Below are 16,919 nucleotides of genomic sequence, written 5' to 3' on the forward strand. Positions count from 1 at the left end.
CAGTGGATTGACCCTCGTTATAGAAGATTGCTCAAAAGGCGAGCGGAGTTACATATTTATTTATTCATTTATTTATTAGATTTGTATGCCGCCCCTCTCCGTAGACTGGGGCAGCTCACAACATACAATAAAACAATTCACAACAAATCTAATAAATTACAAAAATTTTAAAAAAAACCATTATTAAACCAGACATACACACAGACATACCATACATAAATTGTATAGGCCCGGGGGAGGGGTGAATGCCTCAATTCCCCCATGCCTGACGGCAGAGGTGAGCTTTAAGGAGTTTACAGAAGGCAAGGAGGGTGGGGGCAGTTCTAATCTCCGGGGGGAGGTGGTTCCAGAGTCGGGGCTGCCACAGAGAAGGCTCTTCCCCTGGGACCCGCCAGACGATATTGTTTAGTCGACGGGACCCGGAGAAGGCCCACTCTGTGGGACCTAACCGGTCGCTGGGATTCGTGGGGCAGAAGGCGGTCCCGGAGATATTCTGGTCCGATGCCATGAAGGGCTTTATAGGTCATAACCAACACTTTGAATTGTGACTGGAAATTGATCGGCAACCAATGCAGACATAGCAAAAGGTATTAGCTTATAGCCTTAGCCTCTTTGAGGTGTGATGTCACTCCAGGCAATATAAATGCAAAAGATTGTGGGAAATAGATGTGGAGATTCAACGTTGTTCAATGGAAGAGACGTGAGGCTGGGAGGTGTGATTGAAAAACACTTTAAAAAATCATAATTTCTGCTTCAATAAAAGACACTCTCTGTTGGATACTGTGCTGGGAAGCTTTTGGTGAGCAAATGCATATGCTTAAGTAATGAAGGGACTTTAAGGAATGCAGATAAGGCTGAGTTTTGGGTGCTTTTCCCGGACATAGATTACAGTTAGCTCTAAAGAAAAAAAATTATGCCCGGAAGCAAAAAAATTTGGATCAGGATTCAAAACAGGCTGGAAGAAATATTAAAATATAAATTAGAAACAAAACCAGAAATGTACCTATTGGGGATAATCAGAGGACAACATAGCAAAGAAGATTATTATTTAATAACTCACATACTAACATCAGCAAGATTGGTGTTCGCACAAACTTGGAAACAAGAAAAGATACCAAATGAAGAGATGATGATTAGGAAAATGTTAGACTGTGCTAAATTAAGTAAATTAATTTATGAATTACAGAATAAGGACTACTATAGAGTATGGGGGAAACTGTATAATTGGATAGAAAAAAAAATAAGAAATTGAACTAATATTAAAGGTAAAGAAATGAATCAACAAAAAGTATCAATCATTAAGTATGTATATATATAGGTATGTATATATGTTTTATAGAAACATAGAAGACTGACGGCAGAAAAAGACCTCATGGTCCATCTAGTCTGCCCTTATACTATTTTCTGTATTTTATCTTAGGGTGGATATATGTTTATCCCAGGCATGTTTAAATTCAGTTACTGTGGATTTATCTACCACGTCTGCTGGAAGTTTGTTCCAAGGATCTACTACTCTTTCAGTGAAATAATATTTTCTCACGTTGCTTTTGATCTTTCCCCCAACTAACTTCAGATTGTGTCCCCTTGTTCTTGTGTTCACTTTCCTATTAAAAACACTTCCCTCCTAGACCTTATTTAACCCTTTAATATATTTAAATGTTTCGATTATGTCCCCCCTTTTCCTTCTGTCCTCCAGACTATACAGATTGAGTTCCTTAAGTCTTTCCTGATACGCTTTATGCTTAAGACCTTCCACCATTCTTGTAGTCCGTCTTTGGACCCGTTCAATTTTGTCAATATCTTTTTGTAGGTGAGGTCTCCAGAACTGAACACAGTACAGTGATCCCTCGATTTGCGCGTTCTCGATTAGCGCGAAACGCTGCAACGCGGTTTTTCAAAAAATATTAATTAAAAAATAAGTCCGCGTTTTTTTCCCTACACCACGGTTTTTCCCGCCCGATGACGTCATACTGATTGCTGATTGGGTTTTATTCTGTCATTACACAGTACAGTACAGTTACAGTTTAAGTGCTTTTTGAGAAAGGAGGGAGAGAAGGGAGGGAGAGAAGGGAAGGAGGGAGGATTGCCATTGCCGCCAGCGCTGCCCCAAGAAAGCCGGTGAGAGGAAGGAAGGAGGGAAGGAGGGAGGGAGGGAGAGAAGGGAAGGAGGGAAGGAGGGAGGGTTGCCATTGCCATCAGCGCTGCCCTGTGGGTAGCGGCGAGGAGCCCGGAAAAATCACCATTGCATTGCCAGCCTCCGAACTTGCGTCGCTCCACCTTCTGCGCATGTGCGGCCATGGAACAAAGGCCGCGCATGCACAGATGGTGTTTTTACTTCCGCATCCAGTATAACGCGGAAATCGGTTAGCGCGGGAGGTCTTGGAACGTAACCCCCGCGCTAACCGAGGGATCACTGTATTCCAAATGTGGTCTCACCAGCACTCTATATAAGGGGATCACAATCTCCCTCTTCCTGCTTGTTATACCTCTAGCTATGCAGCCAAGCATCCTACTTGCTTTCCCTACCGTCTGACTGCACTGTTCAGCCATTTTGATACTGTCAGAAATCACTATCCCTTATGTTGTGCACTTGTTTGTATTATAATCAAAATTTTAAAAATTGTCAAAAAAGAAAGAAAATTCCTTCCGTGCCGTTTTAAAAACCTGTGTTTCATTATGTGTGCTGGTGTTCAAATAAAAGTTGGATTTTATCATAAAATAAATGATTTCTGAGGTGGGGTTCGCTCTGAGGGCTGTGCACAGAACAAGGCTGAGATATGCAAGGAAAAATCAGGTGGGCAAAATCACTGGGGGAAAAAACGACCAAAGCTTTCAGCTAACACCTTTCCTATTTCCCCATAGGATTTAACATCCGGATTGGGAAGCCAAAAGGACCAAGAGACCCTCCTGCTGAGTGGAGCAGAGTATAAGCCGCACTTCTAAGGACACTCTTTAACAGCGGGGAGGCTGCTGCTTCTGCCAGAGGAGCAATAAATACTAGATGCTCATCTCCTTCATAAGGAGCAACTACGCAAAAACAGCAGGTTTTTCTGACCACAAAGAGGACATGAGCACCTAAAGCTCAGGACATTTCTAAGACTGAATCCTCCAGTTAGAAAAACTTATTTTGACATGAATTTTATGTTACCAGCTCTTCCATCAGAATCGGGGCAAGTTCCATTTACTTTGCGTACTGGTTTGCACCGCGTCGGAAGTGTGCATTTTGCATCACGTCGGGGGAATGCCCCTCTGCGCATGCACAGAAGCCTTTGCGCATGCACAGCAGCTGCTTTCAAGGAGTGGTGATCGGAGGACCGGTGCAAGGGCATTGCCAGTCGGCCATTGCTGCTGGTTCGATGAGCAGGGGCCAATTTCCACCACCAGTTCAGATGAACTGGTCCCAACTGGCAGCAACCTACCACTGATCAGAATGGGTTCGGCTGATTCAATCTTCAGAAGCAATGTATTTTGTATAACCCATTATACACTGCACTATTTGGAAAGGAATCACTAATTCATTCTCCCATATGCTCATCTTCAACAGAGCTTCCAATGTAACTCTGATAACCTAATAATGTTAAGTGATCATGCTGCATTTTGGCTAAGTCTGTTGTAAACCTGGCCAGTGTGGATTAGTTGGTTAACTACAGTTTAGCGAATTACAACCCAAATATTTGGGGTGGACTCAACACACATCTAGCAACACAAAAAATAACAGAGCAGGTGAGGAAAGTCTCCTGTCCCACTTTTTAATCTTCCTATTTATATGTTTAGATAACATTACTACCATAGATACCAAAAAGAGAGAAGAAGTTGTAGAAAAATTGCAGGCATGAAGTAATAAAGACCAATTGAGAGGGTTGAGAAAGCACTAGTCATGTAATGCTATTGTAAATTACAGTGAATCTGTCTAAATTAATGTTTAGAATAGTAGAGGATTGTAGTAATTTTATATCCATTTGAGTTATCTTGATCTGGCGACTCAAATACCCATTTGTTTTTAGCTGTCCCTAATTGAATTTAAGAAATGTCAAGGATGCTTCAGTATAGGACAAAAGAGAGAGAGGGAGAGGGGGGGAGAGAGAGAGAGAGAGAGAGAGAGAGAGAGAGAAAGAGAGAAAGAAAGAGAGAGAGAGAGAGAGACAATTTGTATCCCAAATTCTGTATCTAAGATGGCTGTTCAACAAATAAACACCAATCCTTCTTCATGTTTCATTTATTTATAAAGTCGGCCATGTTGTTTTGCGCTGTGCCAGTGTTTTTCAACCTTTGCAAGTTTAAGAATTTATCTCCCAGAATTGCCCAGCCAGCATTTGAAGGAACAGCTGGGGCCAGTTATGGAGGTATTTCCTTAAACAGTGTCCTCCATCATTGTGAGTCTATAACTGCTATTTGACTGCCGTCTTTGCTGCTAATTCTGGGCATGAACCAAAAAGAGGATCACTCCTAGAACAGGCAGAAAGAAACCAAACTGTATTTATGGGAGAAAGCTTGAAGAATCCAGTTCATGTAAGGACCAAAACACCGTCTGTTTCTTTGATGAGAAAGTGGCAGTTTTGAGGCACTGCTACTCAACACTGAGGAATTTTCTCTTCTTAGCTGTGTGGGTGTAAGGATGCCAGCGCCACTCCACATCTGCCGTGTTCTCTTGCTCCAAAGTTCCCAGTTTGATCATATATACTGCAATATAAGAGAAAGAAAAGTTTGAGCTGCCTGTCGTGCTCTGTGCTTCAGGGAATAAACCCCACAATTCTGTTTCCAGTCCAGTCTAACGTCTATGTCCACAGAAAATTATTTCTTTTTAGGGCAGAGGACAAAGAAAGATAAATACTTAAAATACTTAAGAATCCTTAAAACTCAAGAGCATTTTATGCTGTGCCTGAGTTCATATCTGCAGTTACACTTTAATGTGGTTTGTTAAATTTTGGCTTAGTATGTTGAGACCCTAGTCAGTGTAACACAACCAGAGGCTAAGGAGTTGCAATACAGTGGTACTTCTACTTAAGAATGCCTCTACTTAAAAACTTTTCTCGATAAGAACCAGGTGTTCAAGATTTTTTTGCCTCTACTTAAGAACCATATTCTACTTAAGAACCCAAGCCCGGAAAAAATTCCCAGAAAATTTGAGAGCAGCATGAACGCCAAACCAGTTTCCTGCAATTTCCCCTTTAATCCCAGCCATCTGGGCTGCCAGCTGACGCTTAAGGAGGCTTTGGCAGTCCAGAGCGAAGGAAGCATTTTCCTTTCTCTGGGCGCTTGGACAGGGAATAAACCTCTGCCAGCGCTCAGAGAAAAGAAACACTCCCTTTGCTCTGGGCAGCCAAGGAGTCACCACAGTGAAGGAAAGGCGCCGGCTATAAAGTGAGTGAGCGAGAGGAGAGGGGAGCCCTTCAGCATGGGAAGGAAGAGGCAGCAGGTAGCAGCAGCAGCAGCCAGTGTATGGGAGGCAGTGTGTGGGAGACAGCCTCGCGCCGGTTGTATTGGAGGCACGTGCTCCTCCTCACCACCTCAGAGTCCTTTTTTTAAAAAAAGCCTTAAAGTTTTGGATTTTTTTTATTCCCCTCACCTCACCTTCTTCCTTCAGCAGCGACTCTCTTCCTCCTCTTCTTCCTCCTCCTCCTCCCACCCAAATTCCGAGCTTTTATTTCTTTCCTAATGGGTTTGCACGCATTATTTGCTTTTGCATTGATTCCTATAGGAAAATTTGCTTTTACTTAAGAATGTTTCTACTTAAGAACCTGGTCACGGAACAAATTAAGTTCTTAAGTAGGGGTACCACTGTATGTGTGAAACCAAACTACTACTATTCTTTAGGCCACAGTTAAGTGGCCTAGCTGGTGCACATCAGATCTTGTTCTAGGTAGAACAACAACCTCCAAACAGCCAGCCTCGTATTTCTGAATGCAAACCCTGAAACCACAATAATGATTCCCAGCATTTGAGTCTCACAGATTATATTAAGCAACAGTATGTTTAAGGGTGAGTAATGAAGTAAGCCATAACATTGTTCTAAAGTTAAGGAAACCACATTAGAGTTACTGCAATAGGTGAACCCAGTCACCAGAAGCCTTATGGTCAACATTAGCAGAAAACTGTTCCATTACGTCATCTGTAGTACAATAGAGCAAGGATTGTCATAAATGTTGCCTCTTTTTATTAGAAAGGAAATAAACAGATTGACTCAATGCTAGAACTTGAGATCCTTTTGAAAAACGACTATTGTCAATCTCAGGGGAAATCAGGTTAAAGTCCTTGACCCGAATTGTGATGAAAATAACTGAGATTCAACGTACAGTAGTACCTCTAGATACGAGCTGCTCCACATGCGAGTATTCCAAGTTACGAGCCGCGACGCGAGCGAAATTTCTGTTCAACATCCGAGCTCAAATTCGGGATACGAGCCGAGCTTCCACTAGGTGGCGCAAGAATCTCCTTGCTTCCAGTTATCTCAGCTCGAAAAACAAAGTCTAAAGGCATTTGTTCGAGATGTGAGTTGATCAACTTACGAGCTCGGGTCTGGAACAAATTAAACTCGTATGTTGAGGTACCACTGTACTCTAAAAATAATACTGCAATTTGCATACAGTACACTGTGTCTTATTGCTTTAATTGTCATTTGTTGCAAATAGTAGGGCTGGAGACAGATGTTTTTTTTACTGAGGAGTCAGCCATATTTTTAAAAAAGACAGACAGAAAGTAAATCAGATAAAAATCTGGATTTCCTTTCTTCATATACAGTGATCCCCCGATTATCGCGAGGGTTCGATTATCGCGATAATCGATTTTTCTGGATGTAGTGGTGCGGAAGTAAAAACACCATCTGCGCATGCGCGCCCCTTTTTCCATGGCCGCGCATGCGCAGATGGTGTTTTTACTTCCACACCTGGGAAGACCCAGCAGCTGAGGAGCCGCCTGCCTGCCCGCTTGTCCGCCGCTTTTCAGCTTGTCCGCCGCTTGTCCGCTTGTCCGGCCGCCGCTTTTCCGGCCGCCGCTTTTCCGCTTGTCCGGCCGCCGCTTTTCTTGTCCGGCCGCCGCTTGTCCGCCGCTTGTCCGCCGCTCTGGGAGTTGAAGACCCAGGGAAGGTTCCTTCGGCCGCCCACCAGCTGATCTGCTCGGCAGCGCAGTAGCAGCGAGGAGCCGAAGATGGGGTTTCCCCGTTGCCCACGCAAAGGGGAAACCCCATCTTCGGCTCCTCGCTGCTACTGCGCTGCTGAGCAGATCAGCTGGTGGGCGGTCGAAGGAACCTTCCCTGGGTGCCGCCCGCCGCTCGAGAGCAAGAGGGGGAGAGATAGAGAAAGAGAGAGAAGGAAAGAAAGAGATGAGAGAGGGAGGAAGAGAGTGTGAGAGAGGAAGAAGCAAGATAGAGAAAGAGAGAAAGAAAGATGAGAAAGGAAGGGAGTGACATCATCGGGTGGGAAAATCGCGATATAGCGTTTCGCAAAGATCGAGATCGTGAAACTCGGGGGATCGCTGTATATACTCAAAGCTTGATATTTCTAATATTGACTTTACCTAGAAAAAAGCCATTTTATTTAAGCCTGCAATGGAGTGACATTATAGATTAGCTTTTCTCATCCAATGCTGAACCATACCTAGAATTCCCAGTAGGACTTGTTTCAATGCATAGATTATACTAAAACCTCCTCTTCTTCTCCTCCCTCTCCTTTTTCTTCTTCAATGCTTTTAATACTTACAGTACCCAAGTATCAAATACAGTATCAAAAGATTGACTTAGCCTTCCATCCTTCTTGAGCACAGCAAAATGAGGACCCAGATTGCTGAGGGCAATATGCTGCCTCTATAAACCACTTTAGAGAAGGTTGTAAAGCATTGTGAAGCGGTACATAAATCTAAGGACTACCATATTGCTACAAAATTGAAGTTGCCCCTCTGTTCCTAGCAGATTTGTCTTTCACGTATTTATTCAGTCCACTGGCTAACCACTTGTCATGTTCAGACTTCTATCTTTCCCAACCACTTAACTGGATTCCAAACCCATGTGTGTGTGTGTGAAAGAGAATATAAATAAATAATGTAAATAAAAATAGAGCAAATGCCAAGATAAGAGTTATTCAGTTAAAACTGTTCTGGCAAGTCAACAATGGAGACAAACGTTTCTGATTTCACAGTTCATAGTTTGATGGCGATACTTACATTTCATTTCAAACCTTGGCCCGACCTCAGAGAGCTCCACATTCCGATGGTCTGTCTTCTTGTAAACATGATGCCTGCCCCAGAGAGTATTGGGAAATTACAGGGTAAGCACTGGGAAGAATTAAGAGCAGTCCTCTTCCCAAGCAACAGTCTCTTTGGTCCCTCCAACTCCTACGTTTTTCTGCCCATTAACCCCAAATCACAGCTGCTAAAACATGGATAAAGTGCAAAAACTTCATTATGTCAAGCAAAGCAGCAAAATCTACACAAACCCCATATTGGCAAATGTCTCTCCTCATATTTGATGATCAAATATAAATCAAACTGATAGCTGTCTGCCTTTCCAAGTGGCACCACATCTGAGGGATCGCTTCATTTTTCCCCATGGCAGAGGAAGCTACAGGATGCATATTTACATTCAATTCATCCCCTCTACAATTAACACTAACTGTTCATATCTTCTTTGGTGACACTAACAACGCAACTTATTGACTTTAGTTGACTCTACGTTAATCAAACAGAGAAACTTTATTTTGGTAATACATGTTGCATGAACCCAACTGCAGCATACCCCAAATGGAACATAAGCCAGGGATAAATATTTCTTTATATACAAACTTTTATCCTGCCCACCATTGGGTACTTCAATGATGGATGGATGGGTGATTAAGTTGCCCACTAGATTACTGAAAATTCTGCAGAGGCTCATGACCTATTGTGTTTGGAAGCTAGCAGCAATTATTAAATAATGGCAATCTCAAACTGACAGCAGGTAGCACTAGCTAAAGAAAAGGGCTGTGACTTCCCTCCGAGTCTGCGAAGAGGGGCGGCATACAAATCTAATTAATAATAATAATAATAATAATAATAATAATAATAATAATAATATTGAAAGAATCAATAAAGTGCAGAACTAAAGGAAATCCCCAAATAAGCCCCTGAATGTCCTCCATGGCTGCCCATCCATTTTATTTCCAAAGCAGCTTGAAAAATGCTCTCTCATCTTTCTTCAGCCTGAGTTCCTTCACATGTGTTAGGACAACATTTACCACAATCTACAAGAAGTATAGCAATTATAATCCAACTATTCAAGCTATCGTGGGGCTCCCTAGATTTGCCGACGTTTCATCAACACTCCGTAGCTTGCACTGGCTGCCGATCAGTTTCCGGTCACAATTCAAAGTGTTGGTAATGACCTATAAAGCCCTACATGGCATCGGACCAGAATACCTTCAGAACCGCCTTCTGCCGCACGAATCCCAGCGACCGATAAGGTCTCACAGAGTTGGCCTTCTCCAGGTCCCGTCGACTAAACAATGTCGTCTGCCGGGCTCCAGGGGAAGAGCCTTCTCTGTGGTGGCCCCGACTCTCTGGAATCAACTCCCCCTGGAGATTAGAACGGCCCCCACCCTCCTTGCCTTTCATAAGTGACTCAAGACCCACCTTTGTCGTCAGGCATGGGGTAACTGAGATACCCCTGAGCACATATAGTTTATGTATGGCATATGACTGTGTTGTATGGTTTTTAATGATGGGTTTTTTAAATGTTTTGTTTCTTTTTAAATATTGGGTTTGTATATTGTTGTGATTGCTGTGAGCCGCTCCGAGTCTTTGGAGAGGGGCAGCATACAACAACAACAACAACAACAACAATATATTAAATAATAATAATAATAATAATAATAATAATTATTATTATTATTATTATTATTATTATTATTATTATTATTATTCAGAAGGGACCAAATTGCAGAAGGTTGTATTACCACGTGGAGCATTGTCCGTGAACAAACTTCACAACTGGCACCAACAAAGAATCTAGCACCAGTGAAGTTTGTGTTCTCTTGGCTCCACTCTCATAATCATTTCTGCTCAGTCTCACCCAAAATCCAAACCAGGTACACATACCTGAAGGAGATATAGTCATCTTGGTTAGCAAAGGTGATGACTCGCTTGCTGTCTTCTTTAGGTACTGGAAACAAGTACTTGAGGATGCTAGTGGCCTATGAAGGAGAAAGGGGGAAATGTCAGAACTTTGGTGGTAGAAAGTAGATGATATGTGATGAAAGTTGGAAATAGGAGTGAATGAAGTATCAAATGTTCCTCTAATCTCAAAGTCAAGTTTTCCCTATCAGATTTAAAGAAATATGTAACAGAACACGATTGCAAGATCAGGCCATTAAATCAGACTTAACTCACATGTCAATTTTTGAATGTGCTTGACTATGGACCTCCCATAATCCCCAGCCAGAATGATCTCTAGCAACTCAACTAAAATATTATTTGTATGATTTCTGGTACATTAAAAAGTGAAAAAAACCTCCTGTGATTACCACATTTGTGATACCCACTCTTTACCTTGCCCAAAATACCAGGTAAAGAACACCAATGTATCCAGTCTAAAGTGATACTCCTGTACTCACGTGCTCATGGAATTATGAGTGGGGGCACACATGCACATGACCCCCCCAACCCACCCCTGCGCTCGCCTCCCTTTTGGCAAGTGAACCAAAAAAGGTTCGCCATCATTGAATAGACGTAGTGTGTTCCGCTGGTTTAGGATACATTTTGTTAACCCAGAAAACAGCAACCACATTTAGTTTAGTTTTAGTTTTAATTGGATTAATATGCCGCTCCTCTCCGAGGACTCGGGGCGGCTCACAGCATGTACAGAAAAAAACAGGAAACAGTAATAACAATCCAATTAATACATTAAAAAACAATCTTTAAAATTCTAATTAAAAAACTATCAATACCATTCATTCAACAGTCATTCTAAGAACATTCATTGGTCGGGGGGAAGATTTGAGGAACCCCAAGCCTGGCGGCAAAGATGAATTTTTAAGCTCTTTCGGAAGGCGAGGAGGGTGGGGGCAGTACGAATCTCCAGGGGGAGCTGATTCCAGAGGGCCGGGGCCCCCACAGAGAAGGCTCATCCCCTAAGTCCCACCAACCGACATTGTTTGGTCGACGGGACCCTAAGGAGACCAACTCTGTGGGACCTAACCGGTCGCTGGGATTCGTGCGGCAGAAGGCGGTCTCGGAGATAGTCTGGTCCTATGCCATGTAGAGCTTTATAAGTCATAACCAACACTTTGAGTTGTGTCCAGAAACAGATCAGTAGTCAATGCACACTTTGGCATACACTTCTGCCAGTAGATCTTACTTGCCAAGTCAAAATGGATTTCCTGCCCTGCCATCCCTCAGATGTTTGCAGACCTGCTAGCTATCTTCTCCATTTTGATTTACAATTTCAGTCTATAAAGCAGTTGTCAAACAGAGAGGAAACAACAATCTGATCTACCACTTCGTCTTACCCTCTGTCCAAGACGAGACGTGAAATTGTGGAAGATGAGGTGAGGGTTGGCTTCTGACATGGTGCCAATGTCTGGGATATCATGGCGCATGACCACGTTGCAGAGGGTGAAATAGGCAGTGGGGCCAAAAGGCAGGTGGCTAACTATGAGTCCATCTAAGTAATGAAGAAGTGGGGAAAAGGAGCAGAGAAACTAATAAGACCCAGTTGCTACTAATGGAAGACGAAATCACTGAAAAAAGAAACTGTTATTATGACACAACCTGATATGTGGGAACGATGCTTTACCCACCAATTCTGGTTAAGCTTTGCTCATAATTCAATTCAATTTATTAGATTTGTATGCCGCCCCTCTCCGAAGACTCATCTACTCTATCTAGCTCAGCATCATCAGAAGCTTCAGATGGACGTCTTCCCAACTCTCCTTGCCTTTCGTAAACTCCTCAAAACCCACCTTTGTCGTCAGGCATGGGGGAACTGAGATATCTTCCCCCGGGCCTATACAATTTATGTATGGTATGTTTGTATGTATGTCTGCTTAATAATGGGTTATTTTAAATATCTTAAATTGTAAATTATTAGATTTGTCATGAACTGTTCTATTGTGTTGTGAGCCGCCCCGAGTCCACAGAGAGGGGCGGCATACAAATCTAATAAATAAACAAATCTAATAAATGAACTCTACCAATACTTGGAGAACTGAACACTGAGAAATGAAATGAACTGCACTAATACCACTTTACCACTTAATATTAACTTCTACCTAGGATCAACTAAGCAAGTCAAGTAACTGGATTTCAGCTCTTATCAACTTGAGGCAAGCTAGCAAAGGATTGTTGAACTATAACAGTGATGGCGAACCTTTTTTGGTTTGTGTCCTAAAAGGGGGGGGGAGGCACAGGAGGGTAACATGCGTGCATGCCCACACCTATAATTCCACCTGCTCTTGGCACGCAATGGCATGCATGTTTTTTGCTCTCCTCAGGCTTCAGAGTCTTTCAAGGAGCCTGGGGAGGGCAAAAATGGCTTTCCCCACCCCCTGGAGGCCCTCTGGGGGCTTATTTCTGGCCTCGGGAGGATCTCCAAGGGAGTGGGAAAGGCCGTTTTTGTCTCTCCAGGCTCCTAAAAGGGCTCTGGAGCTTTGGGACAGCAAAAAATAGGCCTTCCCTATTCACTCCAGAGATTGCAAACAGGCTGTTTCCCAACTCCCAGTGGGCCCAAAAGGCCCAAAATCAGCTGGTGGCTACACACAAGCATGGCGCACCTGAGTTTGTGTGCCCACTGATATGGCTCCACATGCCACTTGTGGCACGTGTGTCAAAGGTTCGCCACCACGGAACTATAACATAAAATATCTGTAAGGCATTAAATTGCTTCCAAAGAGTAGAGCCACTGCTGATAAATCTGACATCAAACCAACAATTTTCAACCCATTTCCAAATGAGCAGAGCTGCACCTTCTGTTTGATTCCATCAAAATGCCCTCCTCAAGTCTGGTAGAAATGAAATAAAATGACCACTGAATCTCAACTACATATGCTCTCCTAACAATAGGTTTCAAAGCACAAGTATTTAGTGTGCAGGGTTTACAAATCACTTACCTGGCACCCCTCTATGTTCATGCACCACCAGCAGGTCAGTGACCCCATTGGCTTTGCAGGCACGGACCAAAGCGCCTACTTCATGCCTGCCTCGGTTCATTCGCTGAGCCCCAGGGAAAACTAGCTTCACTTCCTAAACAGAACATGGGAAAAACACATGAAATTATAAGCAGACATTTACAATCAGATTTCTGAGCAGATGTCACTGTACCTAAGTGTATGCCTCCAAGTCTACGGAGAGGGGTGACATACAAATCTAATTAATATTATTATTATTATTATTATTATTATTATTATTATTATTATTATTAATGAAAACACAGATTAGATCCACTCTACTGATTTTTCTTTTAATCTGGAACGCTTGAGCTGAGATCTTAAAGGTGATCCCCTGGCACACAGTCTCTGTTAAACCATTTGCTCTGACCACCTAACTGCCCATGGCTTTCCCTTCTGGCAGGCGGATGGTAGCCAGATTTGAACTAGTCCCAAAAAGACTGCAAGTCCTCAAGCCTGCCCCATCAACTTGTGAGACAGATCTCGGAATCCTGGTGGATAATCAACTAAAAATGAGCGAGCAATGTGCAGCGGCCGGTGGCTAAAAAAGCCAACACAATCTCATGCTGCATCAACAGAGGGATACACTCCAAGACTAGGGAAGTATCTAATACCACTATATAATGCCCTAGTTAGACCACACCTGGAGTACTGCATTCAATTTTGGTCACCTCGCTACAAAAAGGACATAGAAACTCTGGAAAAGGTACAGAAGAGAGCAACCAAAATGATAAATGGATTGGAAACCAAGACATACGAAGAGAGGTTGCTGGAACTGGGCATGGATAGTCTAGCAAAAAGGAAGGCCAGGGAGGAAATGATAGCAGTATACAGGTACTTGAGGGGTTTCCACAGAGAGGAGGGAGTCACACTATTTTCCAGAGCAACAGTGGGCCAGACCAGGAACAACAGATGGAAACTGACCAAGGAGAGATTCAACCTGGAAATAAGGAAGAACTTTCTGATGGTGAGGGTGATCAACCAGTGGAACAGCCTACCAGCAGAGGTTGTGAACGCCCCAACACTTGGGGCGTTCACAACACAAAAGAGATTGGACTGTCATCTAACAAGATGACGTGCAAAGTCCCTTCCAACTCTAATAATAAAACAAACAAACAAACAAACTTGCTTTCTACATCCATGCCTCCAACTAAACAGGGCAAAGCATTTACTGTTTACTTACTTTGGCAAACATCTTGAGGCGGGAGCTGGGGTCACGGGAGGTGGTAACCATAATACGGGGATCCTCCACACCAGCCCAGCGGTATTCATCATCCACATGACTTGTCACCCCTGCCAGGCCAATACCACAATTAGAAAATTTCCCAGAGACAGACAGATTCCCCAGAAAGTATTTAGAGGGCTCCAGGTTGGGTATCGTAGCCCAGAGGTTTGTCTCCAATGATCCACTCACCTTCTGCCCCTCCATCATCAAACTCCAGTGCTTTCTGGAGGACCAGGGCTTCTTTCCGAAGTTCTGTGGGAATCAGGCAGTTCTCTAGAAAGGAAAAGGACAGATGCAGATAACTGTTTTAAAAATTGTAAAAATCCACATGATTTTGTGTGTTATTGGTTCATTTATAAAAATTATAATTCACCCAACTTCAAACAACTCTAGATGGTTCACCACTTAAAATAAAAATCACAAAATATTATATAAATAATATCACTGATTGTATAATGTAAAAGAACATATAAAATACAGTAATTCAAGCAGACTGAACGTAAAAAACAAATAAGGAAAAGAAAAAATAAGACAAATATATGAATCATTCAATCCTGGTTCCTAGTCTATCAAGGTTATTTGTGAAGATAACTTTTGAGAAGTTTTGAGTAAATGAAAGGAAACATGGGGAACAATTGTAATAAATGAATAAAAAGTACATTGTTTCAATTATGTAAGGACAAACTATACATGCTTTCTTAGATATAAAATCCACTAAATTCAGTAGGGCTTACTTGGCCCTCAAGTTTCACATTCTCGCAAAATATAATCCTGTTGTTATATATTGCAATTCCAATTCATTAACGCGTACCATCCAGAGCCTTTTTAATTTTCTCTTTCTTTTCTTGAAGAGTCCGGAGTTTTTCTTCTTGAGCTTTGCGGTAAAGATACTCCCGCCTCTGACGAGCCTCCCGACGCAACTAAGGAAGTACAAATGCACCCATTAGATACATTGAGACCATTTTTCCCCTCCATTTCTCTTCTAGTTTCAATATACTTAGTGATGGGAGAAAACAAATGTGTACTGAAACATTTGTTAAAAATCCAGAATTTTTAAACTTTTGAGTTTGTTCATTTATTTCATTTTATTTATATGCCACTTAACTCCTGAAGGACTCTGGGCGACTTACAGCAAAAAAATATCTAAAAACAATTTAAAAGAACACTTTTAAACTCCTTATTAAAAAATCAGGTTTTTTTGTTACATGCATTCAGACAGGCCACAATTGAAGAGAGAGTAGGGCTTAATCCAACAACTATTTCCTTGGGAATAAGTTCCATCAAATTTAGTTGGATTGCTAAGTAGGCATTTGAAGAATTATGGAGCAATTTTTAAAACCTAACACATTGCCAGCTGTTGTAATTCAATATACCTAGAAAGCAACAGGCCAAGAAGGTTGATGAAAATACAGTATAGGTAATTTCTAAAGAGCGTATGCAAAATCTATGTTTTTTGCTCCGAAATAGTCTAGATTGGAATTTCTACTATCCCGAGGCTTCACTGAGTCATTGATTTTTAACCGAACTATCTGGAAACTCTTATCTCCATTTTCTTAGCCAGAAAGCAAAACCAATTACTGCTCAGTTTTCCAAAAAGGAAATACTGCTCGATGCACAAACATTAGTTCTTACCATGATCTCCCTAGATTCCTACACTCGACCACGTTACGATTTACTTTCTTTCAATCACTTCCGCCTTTGACGTCGGTTCTCATTGGTCAGGAGAAACGGCCTATAAGAGAGGACAATGAAAACCCAAAGAGAAGCCTCACGCCCACACCAAACATGGCAGAGCAAAGGGATGTGACGTAACGAGAACGCGTGCCCGAAACCTCCACGATGACGTCAGTAAAGTGCGCGCGCCGATGATGTTTCCGCATAGCAATAGCAAAAGCATTTACATTTATATACCGCTTCGTAGTGCCTTTATAGCTTTATAGACTGTTGAGGACTGAGTAACATTGCTGAGGTTTTCTTTTTCTAACGGAATATTCAAATATTGAGATCTAGGGATTCAAGATCTAGTGGATCCTGTTTCCTATTTCGTATATTTTCCCACACTTCTGCCCCCATAGATCGCAATCTGAAGGAGACATGAAAATCCCCTTGGGGGCTTCTAGGAGAGAACCTGGAACCGCGTTGCCAGCATTCTTACCATCCCGAGACGGCATACTGTACAGAAAATATTTTGATCCACTGGATTTTTTTCATCCCTGATCTGATACCCATATATTTCCCAGTCTACGGTGATGGTGATCTCTGTATGGTCACCTTTATCTATTCAAATATATATATGCTGCTCAAAAATAAAAATAAAAAAGGGAACACTCAAATAACACATCCTAGATCTGAATGAATGAAATATTCTCATCGAATACTTTGTTTTGAAATTGATTGTCAATCAGTGTTGCTTCCTAAGTGGACAGTTTGATTTCACAGAAGTTTGATTTACTTGAAGTTATATTCTGTTTTTAAGTGTTCCCCAGCGAGCAGGTTGAAGAACTCTGGGAGTTGAAGCCCCCACATAATTGCTGAGATTGAGAAACGCCACTTTAGAGATAAAGGGA

At 42.2% G+C, this 16,919-nt stretch overlaps 2 protein-coding genes across 2 annotated transcripts in view; one reads left to right on the forward strand and one right to left on the reverse strand.

The window, feature by feature from the left end:
- Nucleotides 1–4,206, forward strand: part of PTPN18 (protein tyrosine phosphatase non-receptor type 18) — a 67,249-nt gene extending 63,043 nt beyond the window's left edge. Inside the window, exon 17 of the mRNA XM_070741119.1 lies at nt 2,863–4,206. Coding sequence (XP_070597220.1) covers nt 2,863–2,930 — 68 coding nt within the window. The 3' untranslated portion in view covers nt 2,931–4,206. The remainder of the gene's footprint in view (nt 1–2,862) is intronic.
- IMP4 (IMP U3 small nucleolar ribonucleoprotein 4) lies at nt 4,202–16,091 on the reverse strand. Its single transcript, XM_070741120.1, has 9 exons — nt 15,985–16,091; nt 15,164–15,272; nt 14,542–14,625; nt 14,311–14,420; nt 13,071–13,203; nt 11,472–11,626; nt 10,063–10,157; nt 8,155–8,228; nt 4,202–4,680 (listed from the first exon to the last, which is right to left on the reverse strand). The coding sequence occupies exons 1-9, from the start codon at nt 15,985–15,987 to the stop codon at nt 4,568–4,570; spliced, it is 876 nt and encodes a 291-aa protein (XP_070597221.1). The 5' UTR covers nt 15,988–16,091; the 3' UTR covers nt 4,202–4,567.
- Nucleotides 16,092–16,919: the final 828 nt, after the last annotated feature.

This window comes from Erythrolamprus reginae, chromosome 2, assembly GCF_031021105.1.
Source record: "Erythrolamprus reginae isolate rEryReg1 chromosome 2, rEryReg1.hap1, whole genome shotgun sequence".
Lineage (NCBI taxonomy): Eukaryota > Metazoa > Chordata > Lepidosauria > Squamata > Dipsadidae > Erythrolamprus > Erythrolamprus reginae.

What these genes read in the sequence shown, in the direction of transcription:
- IMP4 (XM_070741120.1), bottom strand. An exon ending in TGATGATGGAGGGGCAGAAG is followed by an intron (nt 14,421 to 14,541) that starts GTGAGTGGATCA and finishes TTGGCCTGGCAG; the next exon opens with GGGTGACAAGTCATGTGGAT. An exon ending in GCCTCAAGATGTTTGCCAAA is followed by an intron (nt 13,204 to 14,310) that starts GTAAGTAAACAG and finishes TGTTCTGTTTAG; the next exon opens with GAAGTGAAGCTAGTTTTCCC.